This window comes from Cyprinus carpio, chromosome B8 (genome assembly GCF_018340385.1).
Source record: "Cyprinus carpio isolate SPL01 chromosome B8, ASM1834038v1, whole genome shotgun sequence".
NCBI lineage: Eukaryota > Metazoa > Chordata > Actinopteri > Cypriniformes > Cyprinidae > Cyprinus > Cyprinus carpio.
In genome coordinates this window covers 4,237,345-4,258,751 of record NC_056604.1, presented here as the reverse complement: position 1 = coordinate 4,258,751, position 21,407 = coordinate 4,237,345, and the positions used below count along the sequence as shown (strand labels likewise).

Genomic DNA, 21,407 nt, shown 5'->3' with positions numbered 1-21,407 from the left:
GCCTTGATCTTTTGGAATATAAGAGGTCTTTGTACCATTAAAACGTCCTGCAAGTTTCATAGCTTAAGACGTCCTCCCCATTATAAACGAGCCATTTATTTAATCAAGCTCTAAATACAGTGGGTCTGTGTACAGGAAAACTACAATGCCACGCAGATGTGCTCAAACATATAAGGTTTTATCGTTTGCAAGAGCCATCGCTTCGAATGCATCACCCGCTACTAAACAAGTTACGCTCAATCCACAAATGTTCTGGCTGGGGGCTTTAATAATTGATCCATAGGCACTGTTGTTAGCCAATCATAACAAGGGGCGTTAACACTGAACTCTTAAAGGGGAGAAACAACCCAAAAAACAGACTGTTTGAATCAAAGGATGAGAAAACAGGGTGAGAAACATGTCATAATTCATTACATTTTAAAAGTTAAAAAAAAAAAAAAAACTATAGTAATACTATAATTGCACCTAGGGGACCATAATAATAAAATAAAAAAAACCATGTCATGACCCCTTTAAAGAATTTTAAAATATATTTTGCTCTCCATATATTTCAGTCCAAGAAGATAAATTTACATGCCATGTTTTAAGAAAAACTTTATTTGTTGAAGTTGTTTGAAAAATTACAAAATTAAATATTATAAAATCATAAATATAGTTTGACATCAAGTCTAACTGTATAGGCTACTGTAAGACTGGGGAAACAATCTATCTATCTATCTATCTATCTATACACTTTTTTAATATATTAATTTCAAAAGTATATTTCATGGAGCCTAGCCTTTGACAACATGCATTTAGTATATATTTACTATAGATTTTGGAATTTTGAAATTTTGAATTTTGAAATTGAAATTTAATTTTTATTTTTTTATTTTTTTTATTTTGCCATATGGGAAAGGCTGTTTGTTGTTATCTTACCTCTAATAGCTTATATTCATTCTCATCTAAAGTTTCACATTTAAACTTCTCATCAAAGAATGCTAATATTTGAGAATAGAAAAGAAATGGATGACTGGACTTCATTACTCTGCTTTTGCAAGACCACAGCAGAAAGTTTAGCTATTAAACTCATTTTTCCAACCTAACCTGCCAGTGGTTATTTTATAACTTAAACGTCCACTGGCCCTTTTGCCACCTTTCTGAATGACTGGTAGCTTTTCTGCGCCGGCTTTATGGGTGGCCGGTGATGCAGCTCAGGCAACATCCTTATTAGTACAATAAGGTTAATTAGTGTGCGATGCCATTGAGCAAATTCCATTTTCTGTTGTAACCTTGGAGGATTTTTCATACAGCTCAAAAAATGGACATGTCACGATGATGGCTGAATACCGGAGCTGAATTAGTCAGTACAAAGGTATAATCATAAATCTGATTTGAAATGACTAGAGATGTTCGGAACAAAAAATAAATAAAAATTCTGTCTGTCAGGAAAACAGTGCGAGTGTTAGTGGGCGTCTTTTATAAAGTTTTTTTTTTTTTTTTGATTTTTGTTCTGTGAAAAAAAAAAAAAAAAAACTTCTTTATGTGCAATTTGGGCACAATATTTTTTTCATTATTTCCAGATAAAATGTCTGCACTATACAAAACTAATGACATTTGTTGGTTTGAACAAACTAGAAGCCTTATTTGCACTTACCTTTTTTTTCTTTTTTCTTCAATGTGCATTCTTTTATCAGCTAAATGAAAGCAGATGCAACGATCAGACTGTGTAATGCTTGAAGAAGCAGAAATGCAATTGAGGTCATTGGCATACAGTATGTATTGAAATACAGATACCACTGTGGAAAACAGCCAGATTTCACTTCATCCTGCGTGAATACAGCAGCTTTATTATTCATGACAGTTCAGGCAAGTTTGCTATAAATAATCTGCGCTTTCATATTCCGTCTTGTTGATTCAAAACAATTGTTTAAAAAGGCTTGCAATATATCCATTACATTTGGATTTAAAGTGTTACAGCTAACAAGATTTTACTTCTAGTTGGTATGAGTCAAATCAAAATATCCTCATCTTTCATACACATAACATACATAAGAAACAAATCCATCATTGAAGCTTTCTAACTACTTCTGATCAAAATATGGATTCAATAAGGCATAATAACACTTCCTGTAGTGAAAAACTCCATCGACTGTTGTCCTCTCACATTCAGATCCACCCACATATTTGTTTAGAACTTGTTTTGGACTGTTTTTGCTTGTAAACACTGCTTAATCTGCTCATATTTATCCCCTGATTCAGACGAGAGAACCAGGACTAGTATTTTAGGTTGAAAGCAATGGTTTTAAGCTAAAAACATTATAATGGTAATTTATCAGCTGTTTGGATTCATTGGTGAGGAAGTGACGTAATGCTTAATTTCTCCAAATCTGTTCCCCATGAAAAAACAAACTCATCTACATTTTAGATGGCCTGAGGGTGTGTACATTTTCTGCAAATTTTCATCTTAGCTTATTTAGTCTTATTTATACCTCATTGCTTTAAATTCACTTCTTGTTTTTCTCACACACTGCACACCACCCGTGAAGATGTGGATTTGGCATTCCTTTGCTTTTCTTTTCCATGCATCACCGCGGTGTGTCCTGAGCTCATCATCACAACAGAGATCGGCCTTCTGTGAGGCTGAACACACAAACAACAGACGCACAACACAAACACTCTGTTCCACCGAGGCCTGAACCTGCTGTCACCTTATTGTCCTTGATCATCTGTATCCTTAATAGTGATGGACAGATTCACTCTCCTTCCAGCCTGTTGCTGAGTGCCAGATTTGGTGTGATTGGTGCTTCCCAGCTGTATTTTCTGGAGCCAAATTCAGCATATTACAAATTTGAGCTCAAGTGTCCATTATCTCTAATTAGATGGATCGGACAGAGCAGATAAAAACAGCCACTTTCGAAATTATGGTGTTGACCCTGATGCACAATGACATTAGGCGGTCATATTCTCTTGAACTGTTTCATAGTGTAGTGGGATGTTTTTAAAGTGGCTAACAAACAGAAATGAACTGTTTGTGTAAACCATGGTACCCTTTAAAGATGCTTTCCCCATGTTTAGCTTACTGGGATTTCCATTATCTGCTTCTAAAAGGGTTTTTATAATGAAGGACTGACAGATAAATAGCTTTTATGTTACAGCTGGACAGTCTTTGTGAATATGGAACTCCTGCTCTGTTGTGCAAGCTGATGTCACAATGTAGAAAGGTCTAAGTGTTGCTTGGCAATAGTTTTTGTCCTTCCACACCGATGCATCCTTCATCATGTTCTCGGCAGTTTGGTTAAACCTACAGTGGCCACAAAACATATTTGGACACATTTGAAAATGTTTGAATTTCATAGCATTGGATAATGAAATATCAAACCAAGTGGCATCTGCACAATGTTTCCTCTTCTTCTTCTTCTTCTTCTTCTTCTTCTTCTTCTTCTTCTTCTTCTTCTTCTTCTTCTGGGCAGAACTTAATTCTCATTAACTGACTGCATGATGAAAATTCTACTTTATATTTTATGAGAGGAGAGTTTGAATAAAATTAATATTTATTTATTTATTTGCATTTATTTGATCAAAAATAGAGTAAAAACAGTAATACTGTGAAATATTTATAGTCTAAAATAAAAGTTTTCTCCATTTTTTTTTTATTTTTTTATTTATTTTTTTAATTTTTTTTTTTTTTTTTTTTTTTTTTTTTAGTAGGTGCAGTTTTTGATGATTTCTGAAGGATCATGTGACACTAAAGACTGGAGTAATGATGCTGACAATTTAGCTTTGATTACAACAATAAATTACATTTTAAAATAGATTTATTTAGTAAACAGGTATTTTAAATGGTAATAATATCTAGCAATATTACTGTTTTTACTGTATTTTTAACAAATAAATGCAGCCTTTGTGAGCAAAAGAGACTTCATTCAAAACACACACACAAACAAACAAATAAATAAATAAATAAATCTTTATTGTCCCAAACTTTTTTTTTTAACCAGAAGTACATATGACTGATATATATATATATATATATATATATATATATATATATATATATATATATATATATATATATATATATATATCTATATATATATATATATATATATATATATATATATATATATATATATATGAATAAAATGCACTGATAAACCATTTATAATAAGATCAGAAGCATGTAAAATACTAAATGGATTATTGAAAGTAAAGGGATCGTTTGATGTTGACTTTGATTTTTATCTGTAATTTGAAACCTGACATAGCCTTCTTGTTTTTGTAAAAATGTAGTGTTCAAATATTATTTGAGAACCACTTGATATACAGCAAAAATAATAAATAAATAAATAAATAAAAAATAAAAAACAGTATGCAAGCATGTAATGCGCATGCCTATAAGACACGCTGTAACCAATCTTAATTAAATTATATAGACTGTATGTATATATAGACCATACCTTCAAGTAATTAAGTCAGAATATATGCAATACTATTAATTAATAAGTTTAAAAGAAGCAGTGCAGAATAATTGCTATAAGGACCTTTAAACCTTACATTTACGCCTCTAAGGCATAATAAATCATGCGTAGCCCTATAAATGCAATTACCGCATGTTAATATTTTATGCCGTCATTTCAAAGACGCGCTCAAGAATACTTAGTCTCGCTATTTACGGGTAAATGCTGTGAATGGGCGATGCATGTCGTCTTTTCCCACCAGAAGAGGGCAATCCGATGCATAGCACTTGCAAAAGAAGCACTTGCAATGACTGCGCCAGTGTTGAGTGCAATCACACTCGCACACTCCTCTTAAAACCTTCTTCTGTTTTTGACAGATATTCGGCGAAAGAAAAGCGCCCTGAATGTGGCTTACAGCACCAGCTCTGAGCTCCTGTGAGATCAGCAGATATCTGGAATACATCACTCATCCTGCGCACAGCTCTGTTTTTTACAGGACATAAGAAAGATGTTTGCATTCCTCGCTTGGCTTTCTTCATAGCTGCGCACCTTGGCGGGCATCCGATGGTGCGCTTTTGCGCCAATCTCTCCAAACTTTCTAACCAAAGTGGAGGATATTTTGAGGCGAAGGATATAGCTGATACACACGCATACTCTCTGGAAATGTTCTGTTAAGGACCTTCTCGTTAAGTAAACCCTTAATGTTTGTCTTTTACGCTGGAAAGAGCGCTTAGGAATTCTCCGTTGTTCACATGGGATTGAAATAACGCTGCCGTTGCCGGAGTTTTCCGAACCTTGCCAACATCTCGGGCACTGCATCTTTGGGCAGGTGCTCCTTTCTGAGTGTGTTTGAAGACGGTGCCATGCGGAATCTGGAACCGCACATCGAAAGGCTGTAAAACCTGCTGGAAACGCGACATTTACGCAGAGATGGGTATGTTTCCGTTGATTTAAACGAGTCGAAATGAATCCGTGTTGTCTGTTGGCTCTTTGGATCCAGTTAGGATATGAGGTATATCGAAACCCTAAAATCGTCTCTTAAAATAGCATTGCTGTGGGATGTATAAGTGCGTTGCATGTGTCAAATGAATGAAGCATTTTTGAGTCTGTCCTTGCTAGCGTGCAACTTTCATCACGCATACCTGCATACATTATATTGAACAGAATTTATTTACTTATATTAAATTTTGCACGAGTGTTGCGTGATCAACAGGCTGTCTTTCTATCTGATGTTTTGCTGTCCTGATTGGAATCTCTGGTGCTCGTAGATTCGACTAACCAACATCTGTTGGAGACAATCTGTGCTGCCTCATATGTGTCCTTGCAGATTTCGTTTTAGAAATTCTAGGTATATGCACTGCATTTTCATACTTCACATGGCACCCAAATAACTATGCATTTTGTAAAGGACAGGTAAAACCTGCAGTTATGCATCAAGAATGCTGTGTCAGTTATTGCAACCTTCAAGTAAAAAAAAAAAAAAAAAAAACTTCTGATTTTGATTGATGCTTCAGAGCAAATGATGCTGTCATAGCGGAAAGATGTGATTTACTGTTTGATTGTATGCAGTCATTCATGTAGCTTGGAGTGCAGAGGTCTTGTAGTCTCTTAACTGTTGCTTGGTTTGTTAGTCCCTTTTTCTGTTGCAATTTGAGGACTGAGGGAATAATGTCCCACAGATGCCTTTAAAATCATTCTGTAATTATTGAGAGCACAGATGGTTGTCCCCATCATAAATAATCATAATCAGATCAGAAATAACTCCCCACCCCCTTTCCTTTTCCAGTGATCACCCTGTATAATGTATGGAAAAGTCGTTCATTCAAGTATGACTTAATGAAATGGTGCTAGAAGTGTGTAAGAGTGAACAGATGAAACGAATGTGATTATTGTGTTCGGAATATGAGTATTGTCATCATAATGGCTGGGTGTCGTATGGTCTTTGTGGCTGTTTACTGAGCAGATGATGTAGGTGGATGTTCACTTCTGTGCCTCACAGGTGTGCTGTTTGCTCGACTCGCTCAGCTTCGACTCATTCTGTGACATTTCTAATGCTGGCTGTTAAGAATAAAGCTTCACAAAATAATAAAAGATGTAAATGTTTAGGTGAACCTTACAATGAAAAGACCAGTTCATATGTCAAAAAACAGTTGTTGCATAAAGAAAATATTTTGTAGATCCTATTTTCATTATCTTAATGTGCAAAAAAATAATTAAATAAAAAAAAAACAATAAATACAAATAAAAACATTCTCATTTCAGCAATACAGTAATGAAAATAATCCTGTGTGCACACATTGATTTTATTTTTAATAATCAGCATAAGTTAAATTTTATCCAACAATTAAAATAGCACTTTACTATCTAAATAATACACATTTTTATTATTATAGTAATGATGATTTTATCAGTGGGCTAGTGATGTTGGATAAAAATGTCACAATAAATAAAAAATACAATGAAAAGGTTAATCTATCTGTTTTATTTATTCAACAAATAATGATTACATATTAAATAATTTGGTAATTAATCAAATGTATTTTTATGCTTAATTTCATTTCATGGGTTTTTTAATATTTTCTATATTTTTTATTTTCCTATAGGTTTTTGGGTGAAATATGGCTTATACCTTTCTTGACAGTGAGAGATTTTTATTTAGTTTTAATTTTTTCATGATTTTTGTTTGAAATATGGTTTATGCATTTCTTGACAGTGTGAAAATCCTAGTGATGTTGGATAAAAATGTCACAATAAATAAAAAACTTATGTAATAAATAAAATGGTCTATCTTTACATATATATATATATATATATATATATATATATATATATATATATATATATATATATATATATATATATATATATATATATGTCATCTACACTTCAAATGCATTGTGTGGAAGTGAAATGCAAGCCATAATATTTACCAGAATAGTACTGTCATGTCAGTAGCATGAAATGTTGCTGTATCTGTCACTCTGTGATGAAGCTACCATTGTCCCACACTGGCACGCTCAAACAAGCTGTAAAGCAATATGATAATAGCACAGCAAAAAGAACAACTACTTACTGTCATATTCCTGTTAAGTACCTCAGTGCGATATTACAGCGGTACAGAAAGGATAAGACCCAAAGCTAATTCCTCAATCCCCCTCCTCTCGTTCTCACTACCTGTCTCGCGTTACCACAGCCCACCGAAAGATGTCTGGACACATCAAGTGTCCCTTATTAAACGTGTAAGAGCTTTTCCAGGTAATAGAGTGGAGAGGGTGTCAAAACAGATAACTGGGGAGAGAGACAGAAAACATGTCAGCCAGTGAGAAATGGACACAGGAAGTAACCATATCCGTTTCTCGGGTTTGACTGCTTAAACTGTGAAGTCAGATTCTCAGTTAGGACCTGTTCAGCCAGGGGAAAATTAACATGTGGGTAATGGAAATATCATTAAGTTTGAAATGAGGAATACAGAAAAAAAACTGTAGATGAACAGTCTCTTTTGTGACTGTTGCATGTGAGCACCTCTGAATGTGATGGGATTACTTCAGAGCTGTTCAATTTTGTGTCAGATTATCTTTGTGTGAGATTAGCACTGCTGTTTTGGGATTATGCTTTTCCTGCTCACACAGAAACAAATCACAGATGGGATTAGTGCTGAAAAAGTTGGCCACTGTTACAGGGAGCTTTTCCGCATGGCTCTGGTGATGCTGTATGTGCTTTAAAGTATGCTTGTAGTTTATTGTATGGGCTCTGCAGTGAAATAAATTGCACTAAGAAGTACATAATCAAGACATGAAAATCAATCCAAATTGTGTTGCAGATATTGCTCTTTCATAGCTCCTTACTGGATTTACTCCTTACTGGTTTTTAAAAGAGCAGTTTTTGTTAGTTTGAAGAACATTTTAATATTCTAAAGGACCTTTTGTGGAATGGAAAGATTCCATGGATGTTTAAGGTTCTTCATGGAACCATAGATGCCAAAAAAAATCTTTATTTTTAAGAGTGTATGTTTGTATGTATGTGTAATGCTAGGTAATGCCATATGAGAAAGCAACATCAAAATGAGATCGCTGTTGTATCTCGCTTATTTCACTTAGACAGAAGTGACATTAATTGGAAAGCAACTGAAGACACTTTTGATGAACGCTCATGATGATCTCAGATGTGTCTCCAGAGATTGCACTATTAAAAATCAAGGGTCTTTATCGGCATTAGTGGTTCCATGAAGACCCTTTACCATCCATAGAACATTTCCACTGGACAAAATGTTCTTTAGTGGAAAAAGCCTCTTTAGATTAACACTGAGAATTTTTTTTTTTTTTTTTTTTTTTTTACTGTTCACTCAAAGGTTATTTGGGTAGCTTTTTAACCTTTATTTCTAAGAGTGAAGAACCATTTTGGGTTACCCACAGAATCTCTCAGTGAATAGCACTCTTAGTGTGAAGAAAATTTTATTAATCTAAAGAACTTTTTTTCATCTAGAAAGAACCTTTTTTGTCCAATGGAAAGTTTCTAGGGACGTTAAAGGTGTAATACCTCTCATGCGTTTCCTCTAGACTTTCAGATGAGATCTCAACAAAAGTCTACCATCAGAAGTCAAATAAAAGTCATCTGTGTCAATTTTTTCAAAGCTTTCTCTTAAAATTGATAAGGAGAGATAAAACTGACGCAAATGAGTTAACAGTAGTGACATACTATAAGAACATTGAGCTATAAAATGAATGTGGATAGCAACTCAGATCATTTGACCTTGGAAGAATTTCACTGGAAATACTTGTGTTTGACTTTTGATCACAGACATCTTTTATATCGTAAGATGTTGAGACAAAAAAAAAAAAAAGAGACATACGTGAGATTACTGAGGGCTTTTTCTCAGCCAGAGACACTAAAAGTCTCTCTTTGCTTACCATTCCACCCCTTTGCTGTGTAGGAAAAACAATTGCGATATTAGAGGGATCTCATTTAGATTTTTCTTTCCCATGGGTATCTAGCATCCAGTCGGCGAGATTGCTTTTACCACAAGAAACGCTTTGCAGAAACTGTGGTTCTGAGAACTGGATATGGACGCATTTTAATGTTGGTGGCATGATGAATGAGTTTTGAGATCAAGGGCTGGTTTACATGCACTATTTGACTGCATCTTGGCTGCCGTTCCTTTATCGTGATAAATTGGATGTAGGAAGGTGGGGGAGGCCAAGATGTACTTATGTTATCATGCATATATGCGGAGAAAGACAAATTAAATGGAGGTTTTCAGGTTGGCTCTTTTTTTACTTAAAGCGTGACTCATGAGGGTGACTCCAGCCGCTACGCTGTGAAAGTTAATTAAAACTTTGAGAATTTGCATACGAAACCTATTGGGTTGTAGAGTTGCTCCTTGTGTCCTTGTGTACCTTTGCATAACTTCATGTGATCTTGCCCAAGGTGTTCTGTGTAGCTGGTAATATTGCAGAGACTAAATTGATTTACCCGTCTCTCTTTTTCTAATTAGGCTGTTCTGGCCTTCCCAAGTGACGTGTGGACAATTTTAAGGGCTAGAATGCTTTACATTAGCCTAAAAAGGGTGTTCTAGGTGGTCTGTGGGATTTTTCACATGTCAAAACCACATACAGTATTGTGGTGGTGAGTTTTTCACAGTGCTGGATAGTAACCGATTACATGTAATCTTGATTGCGTAATCAGATTCCAAAAATTAAGCACTTGTAATCAGTGTTGAGGGTAATGCATTACAAGTAACACAAGTTATGTAATCAGATTACTTTTCTCAAGTAACTAGCAAAGCAGTGTATTACTTTTTACTTTACAAGAAAAAATCTGATTTACTTTCTTTAAAATAAGCAACAGCAGTTACTTTTTCACATTTAATGACTGGAAGCTCTCCTGTCCCATGCATGTTGAGAGAAATCAGGAGAAAGTGCAGAGGTGTTGTGTGCACTGTGTAAACTGTAGTTCTAGCCTAAATGTGAACATGGATTTACTCATCTCACTTGCACAGAAACAGATTGAATATTCCTCAAAATGATCCAAAACAGTGAAATGCAAACCTGCAATAATTAAATACGTCAAATAACACAAATACAATTTATTTATTTAATTAAATTAAAAACAAACAAAGCAAGCCCAGGCCAGATGAGGAAAAAGTAACTCAAAAGTAACGTAGCACATTACTTTCCATAAAAAGTAACCACTGTAAGTAACGCAATTAGCACTGCTTGTAATTAGATTACAAGCAGTCAAGTTAAGGTAATTGTTTTGTCTTTTTATTTTATTTTTTATTTTATTTTATTTTTTTTTTTATTTTTTTTTTTGTTTATATGAGCAAATGACCTTCATTTTCCTACAATGTGAAGTGGGTCTAGAGAAGTGCATGTAGAGGTAAAGCTACTTATCGTGTCCAGTTGTACAGTTTTTTTTTAAGGCTCAGTGCTCAAAACAGGCTGTATTGTACTGTATGAAGCATTATGTTCACATAGTTTGGATTTACAAGCAGCGGTAACATGGACTTTTACTAGGAAAACTTTTACTCTTGAGTACATTCACTGGGAAACAGGCCTTAAGTTATATAAATATAAACTTCGGCTACTTTGCACTATAACACATTTGCTTCAGACTCTTCACAGGAAGATTAGGGACTGTGTTTTTCTCTTATTATTTTAAATGAATTCAGAGGCAATTTGCAATGCCACACTGAACCGATTGTCCTGTAGATAACGTTGTTCAGCCAGCCTACCCTCTGTCTTCAAGACTATTAGATTAGCCCGTTTCATTCGATTGACCTACACAAAATGTTTAGATTAGATCTAGATCTGGAGGCTGGTAAACAGTGGTTGGGTTGGATGATTCAAATGCATTGCTGCTCACCATTGTACATTTATACAATTACTTTTATATTTACTCAATAGTTGTAATGTGATTAAAGGTTCAGATGGTAAGCCTTTGTGCTGGCCACTCAAGATAAACCAATAATTTCCTGTATTTGCTCCAAGAACAGCAGACAAAGGACTGTTATCAATTTTGGCACACCCTTAGCTCGAGAGAAGAAGAAGGGAAAAAAAAAAACTCATCTCTGCCCAAACTGGGGAAAAAGCTCAATCAGATAACAAAGCATAAAGAGACACTGAGCCAGCCAAAGAGGAAATGGAAATTTTCACTGTCCTTTATTGATTGGCAAAGATGTTTTCATTGATTCAAAATACTTTTTTTTTCTTAAAATAGTAATTTAGTCATCTTTTTGTAGTTTATTTGCAGTATGAAACCCATATTTCTTCTAGGAAATACAAAAGGAGAAAAACTCTGCTGGTTGCTGTTTTCCATGCAATTACAGTGAATGGGGCTGAAGCTTTCAAGCTTTATAAAGAGTACAAAAGCACCATAAAAACGTATCACAAAAGTAGTCTGACTCATGCACTGTATTCCAAGTCTTCTGAAGTCATTTTATAGCTTTGTGTAATGAAAAGACCTAGATTTACATCATTATTCACTAATTATCATCTTCTCCAGTGAGCTGTTAACCTCTGCGACCGGCTCATTGAGTCAGTTAGTTGAGCTTGAGAACCAGTCCAATTTGTGAACGAATCATTTGAATCCTGAATTATTCAGATCATTCAGTTGTGAAGTAGATTAATCAATTCATCAGACTCAAAAGAATGATTCACTCATGAACAGGGGCGGCGTTAATGGTGGGTGGGGGTTATGGGTATATCACCCGAATGTGATTTCTGCCAAGAGGGACCCCACTGCAAATTTTTGTACTGCACAATCAAGCACAATTAATCAGAATTTGTATTTTGCAGCAACAGATATTTGATTTACTATTTTTCATTTAGAAACCAAAACAATCACAAGGACATCTGGGCATCACTCAATTATCTTGCTCTTTTTCTCTCTTCTGTATTGTTGTGATACTTGTGTCTCTATTTTTCATCTGTAGAATTTTTAAGTTCTTTTTTATAGTATCTTTTGATATCATACTATGAACCATGAGCATAAAGAACAGTATTCTTTCAAGTCAACAGTCTGGTTTCTCTTCCACAGAGACTGTTTATTCAAGCCAGTGTGTAATTATGGTTTTTAAGAAACCTTAAGGGGAATGTATTTACTCCCTTATTTGAATAAAGTTAGACTTGCCTATTGAGTTCTTCTGGTTGCTTCAAGGTAAAGGTGTATATTTGCTTTCATTTTTAATTAAAGTACATGAACTAGGAGAATCAATTGACATCGGCATACTTTAAGAATGCCAAATACTGGTCTAGAGCAACAGTTTGCATAGTAATCACATTAATGGGAAATGAAGAGAAGGTAAATAAAATTCTGACTTGAAGCAACACAAATAAGTTCTTACTTTCCTCCTACATTCAAGATTTTATTCAGTAAACATTGGCTATGTAATTTGATAACCTACTTTGTGCAAACTGTGGAGCGGGACTAATTAAGTATGTACTAATCCTTATAAGTAAGTTATCATCAGTTTTTGACTAAATGCAAAAGACTAGGATTCAACATTGGTCGAATCATGGCTAATTCCATCTTTCTCTTTGTGTTTAATGCAGGATCCCTGGTGAGATCCCGTTGGCTGATGATCCCCCTGCTCGTACAGGCCTGGCTTTTGGCTTCCCAAGGCAGAGTCCGAGAGAAACCATGTCCCCGAAGCTGCCGCTGTGATGGCAAAATAGTGTATTGCGAGTCAAATGCCTTCCGTGATGTGCCAAAGAATGTTTCCGTGGGATGCCAGGGCCTCTCTCTGCGGTACAACAGCTTGGTGAACCTCAGGGCTGGTCAATTTGCCAGCCTCAGCCAGTTAGTCTGGCTGTACCTGGACCACAACTACATCAATGCAGTGGACAAACAAGCCTTTCAGGGTGTCCGAAGACTAAAGGAGTTGATCCTCAGTTCCAACAAGATCACACATTTGGAAAACAGCACGTTCCATTCGATCCCCAACCTACGCAATCTGGACCTGTCCTACAACAAACTTCATGTCCTGCAGCCGAATCAGTTCCAGGGCTTGCGCAAACTGTTGAGTCTCCACATCAGATCGAATTCCCTCAAGACGGTTCCCATGCGAGTGTTCCAGGATTGTCGAAACCTAGAGTTCCTTGATTTGGGCTACAATCGACTGCGAAGTCTTACCCGGAATGCATTTGCGGGACTTCTTAAACTGACTGAGTTACACTTGGAGCACAACCAGTTCTCAAAGATCAATTTCTCTCATTTCCCAAGGCTGAACAACCTCCGTGCTTTGTATCTACAGTGGAATCGGATAAAGTCGATAACCCAGGGAATTACATGGACCTGGACCTCTTTGCAAAAGCTGGATCTTTCTGGAAATGACCTGCAGGTGTTGGATTCAAGCATCTTCCAGTGTCTCCCTAACTTGCAGACTCTTAATCTGGACTCCAATAAACTAAGCAACGTGTCTCAAGAGGCCATATCAGCTTGGATCTCTCTTACTACCATCAGTCTTGCTGGTAACATTTGGGAATGCAGCCCCAGCTTATGCCCCCTTGTAGCTTGGCTGAGGAACTTCAAGGGGAACAAGGAGACCACCATGATTTGTGCTGGACCAAAGGAGGTGCAGGGTGAGAAAGTCATTGAGGCTGTTGACACACATGGAATCTGTAAGATGACGCCCACTTCTTACCAGCCGATCTCATCCACCGTAAGCTCCCCATCCAAACCTGGACGTTTCCCCCTGCCCACCATGTTCAGGGTAAATGAGAAAAATAACAACGCTGTTGCGCCTTCCCCGACGGCTGCGTCCCCACCTGTCCCTGAGCAGGACTTTGAGCATGTTTCGTTCCACAAGATAATTGCCGGCAGTGTCGCCCTCTTCCTGTCCGTGGCCATGATCTTGCTAGTGATCTACGTCTCTTGGAAGCATTATCCCAGCAGCATGAAGCAACTGCAGCAGCATTCCATGGTAAGAAAACGCCGGAAAAAGGCACGGGAGACAGAGCGCACCATCAGCTCCCCGCTTCAGGAATATTATGTGGACTACAAACCCACAAACTCTGAGACCATGGACGTACTGGTCAATGGGACAGGACCCTGTACCTACACCATCTCCGGCTCCCGAGAATGTGAGGTATGATCCGTCGCCCACCTAAAATCCATTACCACTGCGGGGAACAAGAGGTAAATGTCAAGCGGATGTGTGTGAGGCGAAAATGTTTTGTTTTCTCCCCCTTTTTTTCTGCTGGTTGTTGTTCTCTTATAGTTGGTAGGAATGGTTGGTTGGTTGGTGGCTTGTTTAGTATTTTGTCAGGCTTGTAATCAAAGTTTTGTTTCCTCCTTTTACCTCAGGTATAGTAAGATAAAACATCTTCAAGCCCAAAACACCTTGTTATATATCAAACAGCAGCACCGGTTTGGGGAATTTTTACTCTCTGCTGGCTTAAAGCAAAATATAGAGTACTGCTTTTAAAATACACCACTGATTGACTACAAAAAATTGGTGTAGCTTCAAATACTGGGTCAAGTCTCTGTGCATTGCTCCTTTCCTATTCTCTGTGTGTTTTTGCATTATTATCAACATGCAACACCCCAGGCAAATGGCTGTTAAGTCAAATAAATTACAGTGGCCTGCTTGTTTAAAGGAAAGAGACAGATAAAAGACATTGATGAAATGTGAGAGCTAATATATTGGTCTGGTTCCAAGATAATTTTTTGCCTCATTTTGGATTCACGTTAGCAGTCCATGGATTACTGAGCGGTTGGAGAGATTTCCCTTAATCATGCACTTTGTCAGACAAATCAGCAATTCAGGACGTAATTAAAGATACACATTGCTGATCCTTGTACGTAATCCCGCCATATGGCCACTCTTGGCAATTGCATCCCATAATTTATGCAGTGTCATAGGTTCTCCCCATGAAATATGACCAGGCACAGGTCCAGACATAGAGGATCTTGAGAAAATAAGTATAAAGCCTTTTGCCACAAAGCAGCTACTCAGGGGAGTCAAAGTACACATACATTACAAATTCAAATTACAAATCTTTCTGGTAAAAATAAATTCAGTTTTCTCGGGTCTAATTATGCATGGTTTTCAGCAAAGGTCATCTTGAGTATCCCCTCCATCACATTGCCGGAAGTGTTTGAAAAAGTGTGAGATCCATAGGGAGTCTAACTTACAGGACAGCCATCATTTGTTCTGTTTTGTTGATTCAGTGGATTGTAGGTAAATCTGCATGGCAGTTATATTCTCATTGTAAGTAATGAGCAAGCCCAAGGGATGCATTTCAACATCTTTAAAAATGATAAAGCTGGTTTGCTTTCAGCTTTGCACAGGAAGCAATAACAGGAAGTATGTCCCGTGAAACAAGGTCAGATTAAATAATTATTAAGGTGAATTAATGAAATTCACAAATGGATAGAATTTGCAAGTGTTTGACTAAGAGGCTTAGGGATTTGTTTGGAAGTGCTATATGTCTTTGCTTTTGCACCAGTAAAAGGTAATATTTCATTTTAGTGGTTTAATCTACTTTGTAAACGAGGTGCTGTGCTTTCCCGCTTGTTTATTGTTGCCGTGTTGATTCATTTGCTTTATGGTTTTTCTGTTGTTAGCTTCCATCATGTCCTTTGCCCCCTTTGTTGCTCCTGTTGTTGTGTTTTTCTGTCTTTTGACAATTACTAAGTTTTTCAGTAAATGTAGAACTGAACCCTGCATTTTATCAAGTAACCCTTACCGCTAATGTGTAACACAGTGATACTGGGTAATATCTTAATGACCTTATGTGAAACGTGTTTTTCCTGTTGCGAAAGCATATTATTTCTTGTTCAGTATTATGTATTCTATATAATGGTAGGTTACTTTTCAGTTGATTTTACTGTACAGCTGCAAGTAAAGTTTAATCACTAACTCTGTTTTTCTGGTGCTAGTATAGCATGCTAAACATCAGAAAATATGTGAAATGCACTATAAACCTATTTTTATCAACACCATCTTTTGCAATATCGGCAAAGTGAACTTCCCACCTATAATTTAAAATAAGATCTATACACAGTGACAGACACACAAATGCTTCCTTTTTGGTAAATCTGATTGAATCCTGGTAATTTTAGCACATTATAGCTACAGTTTGAGATTCAATGTAATAGGGGTGTAAGATTGTTCCCCCTCAATCTTTAATATTTGGTTGTGTCCTTGTACTATGGGAATATATCTTCAACTACAAGGTTTTATAGTCTGCCTGGCTCTCCATCTCTCTCTTTAATCGTATGGTTGCTCTCCTGCTTGAGTTAGATGAGTCCCTGACAGCTTTTTTGTTGACGAGGCAGAACCACAGGAAGTCCAGGCAGTAGGCCATTACTGAAGCCCCTTGATGTTGTGAGCAGTCAGGCTGGCCATATTTACAGTGAGAAGGACGGTGATTCTATCTCGGAAAATTGGAAGTGTCAAAGAGCGAGATCAGAGACATAAAGCTACGGCTGTCAGAAAGCAATTTTTATCGAACGGTGATAACCTGTGACCTCCTGTGACCATGGTCAGTAACATTGCTCATACGCACAGATCTGCAGAAGAGAAGAGGTATAGAATAACGCTGGGCTGATAATATAGTGTGATTGTGGAGTGGACTGTCTCCTACACTCACAGAGATGGACAGAGAATAAAAGAGGAATGCACTTGTTTCATTTTGAAACGGATGCTTGGCACAGTCAATATTTAGAAATATGAATTTTCATGTGTTTTGTAAAATGATGATTTATATTTCGGTTGTAGTTTAGCAGAAATGAGCAGCTTGATAGCCCCTGGTCACTATATGTTTTGCGATCTCATTTTATGTTCCACTAAAGAAAAAAAAGACACTCATACAGAATTGATACGACATCAGAGTGAGCAAATGATGACAGATTTTCATTTTCGGGCTCGGTTTCTTTGCAGACACGTGTGAAATTCCTTGACGCTTTTGGTAATGATGTAAGTTTCATAAGTAACTAACTAGGAGCGGCTTCCGCTCTTTGACCAGATCAAAAAATGTGAGGATGAAGAAATATTTTGATTCTACAACTTCCTATCTGTTACTGCAGATGTATTAATGAGCGATTCGTTTGTAACGCCACTGTGAAGTCCCTGCTTAATCATTGTGACCGTGTTTTGGCATTTTTCCAAAAGCAGAGCTCCTGTAAAAAGCCAGTGGGCTTTGGCAGCATTGTTTCAGCGTATTAAAATGAACAAAAGCTTCCCTGAAACTACAAATGTCCTCTTTAGCAGAACAGGGCCCTCCCAGAGCTCTCTGTTGGGTCAGCTCCTTTTGCTCCAAATGGCGAAGGCTTCGTCCTTGACTTCTGGACGGCTTCCCGGTGTTTCTGGCCCAAGCAGCGGTGCTTCACCTTTTTTACCGCAACTGTCCCAGGCAACCTTTACTCGATGGTTGTTTTATACAAACATGGAGCTGGGACTTAGAGATTAATGCATGTGTTTGTATCAGTGTGTTTGTGCATCTCTTTTTCAAGGACTTTTGCTATGAATATTCAGTCTGAATGTGATTCTTCAGGGATTTCAGACAACAAAACAGCTCTGTTCCAAGAATTACCTAGCAAGCTTATTACCTGGACAGTATTTTCGAAATATATTTATATATATATATACAAACACATACACACATATAAAATACATAAATATATTTCTAAAGGTGCTGTTGACATGAAATTTTCTCCAGATGCCGGTAACTACCCAAGTAATCCATACATACAAAGAAAACAAAACAAATAAGAAATTAAGTTCTGTGTAATAAAATGGAATGGCCCAGGGAAAAAAGTATTGAACACGCTTACTGAAATGTATTTATTACTTTGTACAAAAGCCTTTGTTGTTAATGACAGCTTCAAGACGCCTCCTGTATGGAGGTGTTATTTTGACCTATTCTTCCACACAAACAGTCTTCAAATCTTTAAGGTTCTGTGGGCCTCTTCTATGAACTCTGATCTGCTCTGATTCAACTCTTGAATCAATTGGATTCAAGTCAGGTGATTGGCTGGGCCATTCTAGCAGCTTTATTTTCTTTTTCTGAAACCAATGGAGAGTTTCCTTGGCTTTGTGTTTGGGATCATTGTCTTGCTGAAATGTCCACCCTTGTTAAAAGGGTCCTGGACAGTGTTGGACAAAGTACACAAATCAAGTACTTGAGTAAAAGTACAGATACGTATAATAAAATATTACTCCAGTAAAAGTAAAAGTACTCCTTTTTTAATTTGATTTGAGTGAAAGTACAAAAGTACTAGATTTTTTATGTATTTAAGTAAAAAAGTACTGATAGATAGATTTATTTAGCAATTTTATATAGGCTACTTTATTTAATTTTATATTAGCACATATTTTTAATAATCCCACTGCTCAAAATACCTGGGATTTTCCCAAAATAACCACTATATGGAGTCAAGATATATTTTTTGTTGTTGATATGGACTACGTTGATGAGAGTGATGTTCACTGTGAAGCTTACACTGCGATGTACCTGAGAGAAAACAGATCTGACCATCTGATTTTCACCAGTAAGAAAAAAAGTGTTTGTTGTTTTGCAGAACATCATTATATATGACATGAGAATAAAGCCTTTAGTTAGGAAGAACATTTTAAGGAAAAATAATTATAATAATATAATAATATTTTTTTTTTCTTCTCAAACCTTGTCTGTGGTGTAAAAACACCCCTGGCCAAATGGCCGCAGAGGGCATCACTTCCCACTTTGATAATTACTGTAGTTACCATGTTCTGAACATCACAGCCTTTCTTTTCCCCTCAGATGTAATCTATCTAGATGATTGAATAAAAATATTTGGACATCTAAAAATTACCTCAACTTAACACCAGCAAGCTTGTTAGCTAGACAGTTAGCATCAGCTAACAATATTTACTTATTTTCAGTATGGTTATGAATAAGCATTCGTATCTGTCTACTCGGCTAGTTAATTCAAACAATCTAAAAATGTATACTGTTGATAAACAGTATAAAAACAGACGTCACATAGGGCTAATGCGTAGCATTTTTTAATAAAACTGTATATATATATATATATATATATATATATATATATATATATATATATATATATATATATATGTATATATATATATAAAACATTTGGAATGGATTAAGATTGTTTTATATATTTTTTGAAAGATGTCTCTTGTGCTCTCTAAGGCTGCATTTATTTGATCAAAAGTGATGTAAAATCAGTAATATTGTGAAATATCGTTACGATTTAAAATAACTGTTTTCTGTTTGAATATATATTAAAATTGAATTCATTCATGTGATGCAAACTGAATTTTCAGCATCATTACTGCAATCTTATTGTTTCTTATTATCATCAATGTTGAAAAAAGTTGTGCTGCATCATATTTTTGTGGCAACTAATACTTTTTTCCCAAGAATTCTTTGATGAATTGAAAGTTCAAAAGAACAGTATTTGGAACACAAATCTTTTGTAATATTATAAATGTATTTACTGGCACTTTGATTCATTTTCATTGCTGAATAGAAGTATTATTATTATTATTATTATTATTATTATTATTATTATTATTATTATTTTCAAATTGGCTGCACAAGACATTTCAACTTAAATGATATTAAACTGACTTTAAAATTGGAGTTGAATCTTGGTTTAATTAATCTGATGACTTAAAATATCATTGTATCATACTGAACATATTAATCATATGTACACATAAAAATGGCATCTACTGTAAAAATATACTACTAAACCATTTGTGTGTGCTATGCTTGGATTATTGCATTAAATTAGCAATTAAATGTGAAATTAGCAACATGCTAATACCAAACTCGAGTTTAGCATCCTGCGCACGTGTTGTGCACTACAATGTTTCAAATCATACATTTATAAGCTTCCAATTGGACATCTGCTTGAGTAGGCAGCAGACAGCAGGACAGCTCACAAGGTTTTGTAACAGAGCTGATGTGTATTTATAATAAAAGTGAAATTCTCAGGGAAGAGATGACATATGAATGCATAAATGAGTATATTCACTCATTTGACATCTGGAATGCAGTGCTAAATGAACATATGTCAGCAACAATCAGTCCTTTATGGACAAGAAGTGAGAGTGATCCTGCTGCAGTGGAAAAGTTGGAAGGAAGCATCTAAACAGATGTCTTAAATTTCACAAACTTTAACAAAACTAGGCCGCAAGGTAACAAAATATAACCTGGAGGCGATGCAGCTTGGGTTGTTAGTGTCTTGTTAAATGAAACATGCCAGTGAAGGATGCTGAAGGCTTTCCTGTGGATTGGAAGAACAAATTGCTAAGAAATTGAAAGCAGAATCATTTAGGCCTTAGTCACTGACCTTGATTGTAAAAGCAATGCAGGGTACAAGCAGTCATAGATGTGTGTGTGTGTGTGTGTGTGTGTGTGTGTGTGTGTGTGTGTGGCAGGACCTACCAGAATAAATTTTATCTACAAGAATAGAATAGATTTTATTATTATTATTTTTTTTTCCTCAAATTCATCATTTTATTTTATTTTGTTGTATTTTTTAGAATAGCATACACTGATGAATTATGCACAGGAACATTTATTATTGAAGTCAGTTTTGCTCTTTATAAGCCCATACGGTAAGCACATATTTTTTATTTTATTTTATTTTTAAAATAGCATACACTGATGAATTGCTTACAATAAAACCACAAAAGTCAGTTTTGGTCTTTAACTACTCTTGACTACACAACAGTATTAGAGTTTCACTTACTTTTTTCTTTTCTCTTTCTATAGTTCTATAAAGTAAGGGAACAGAGCGTTTTTATAGCACTGACCTGTCAGGTCAGATAAAATAAAAGTCACTGATGGGTGTTTAAAGCCCAAGCTTTAGTGGTGGCTCTCAGGCAAAGCCAGACCTCTAGTGAATTAATGAATTGATAATGAAATTCAATTATACAGTTCCATTCAGGCAAGCGTTCGGGACAAAAGGTATCATTCAGGAGGTTGTCGTAAGCCTTGACCCCAG

At 36.0% G+C, this 21,407-nt stretch overlaps 1 protein-coding gene across 3 annotated transcripts in view; it reads left to right on the top strand.

Moving 5' to 3' along the window:
- The first annotated feature begins 4,598 nt into the window (after positions 1 to 4,598).
- Positions 4,599 to 21,407, top strand: part of LOC109060450 (leucine-rich repeat transmembrane neuronal protein 4-like) — a 114,720-nt gene continuing 97,911 nt past the window's right edge. For 2 of the 3 annotated variants that reach the window (XR_006155392.1, XM_042729279.1), the window contains exons 1-2: positions 4,618 to 5,373; positions 12,989 to 14,523. Coding sequence is in view for 2 of the 3 variants with exons in the window: in XM_042729279.1 (XP_042585213.1) it covers positions 5,370 to 5,373; positions 12,989 to 14,523 (1,539 nt within the window). In the remaining variant the exon portion in view is untranslated. Of the gene's footprint in view, positions 5,374 to 12,988; positions 14,574 to 21,407 lie in introns of all 3 variants that reach the window. The other variant, XM_042729280.1, reaches the window with a different exon arrangement.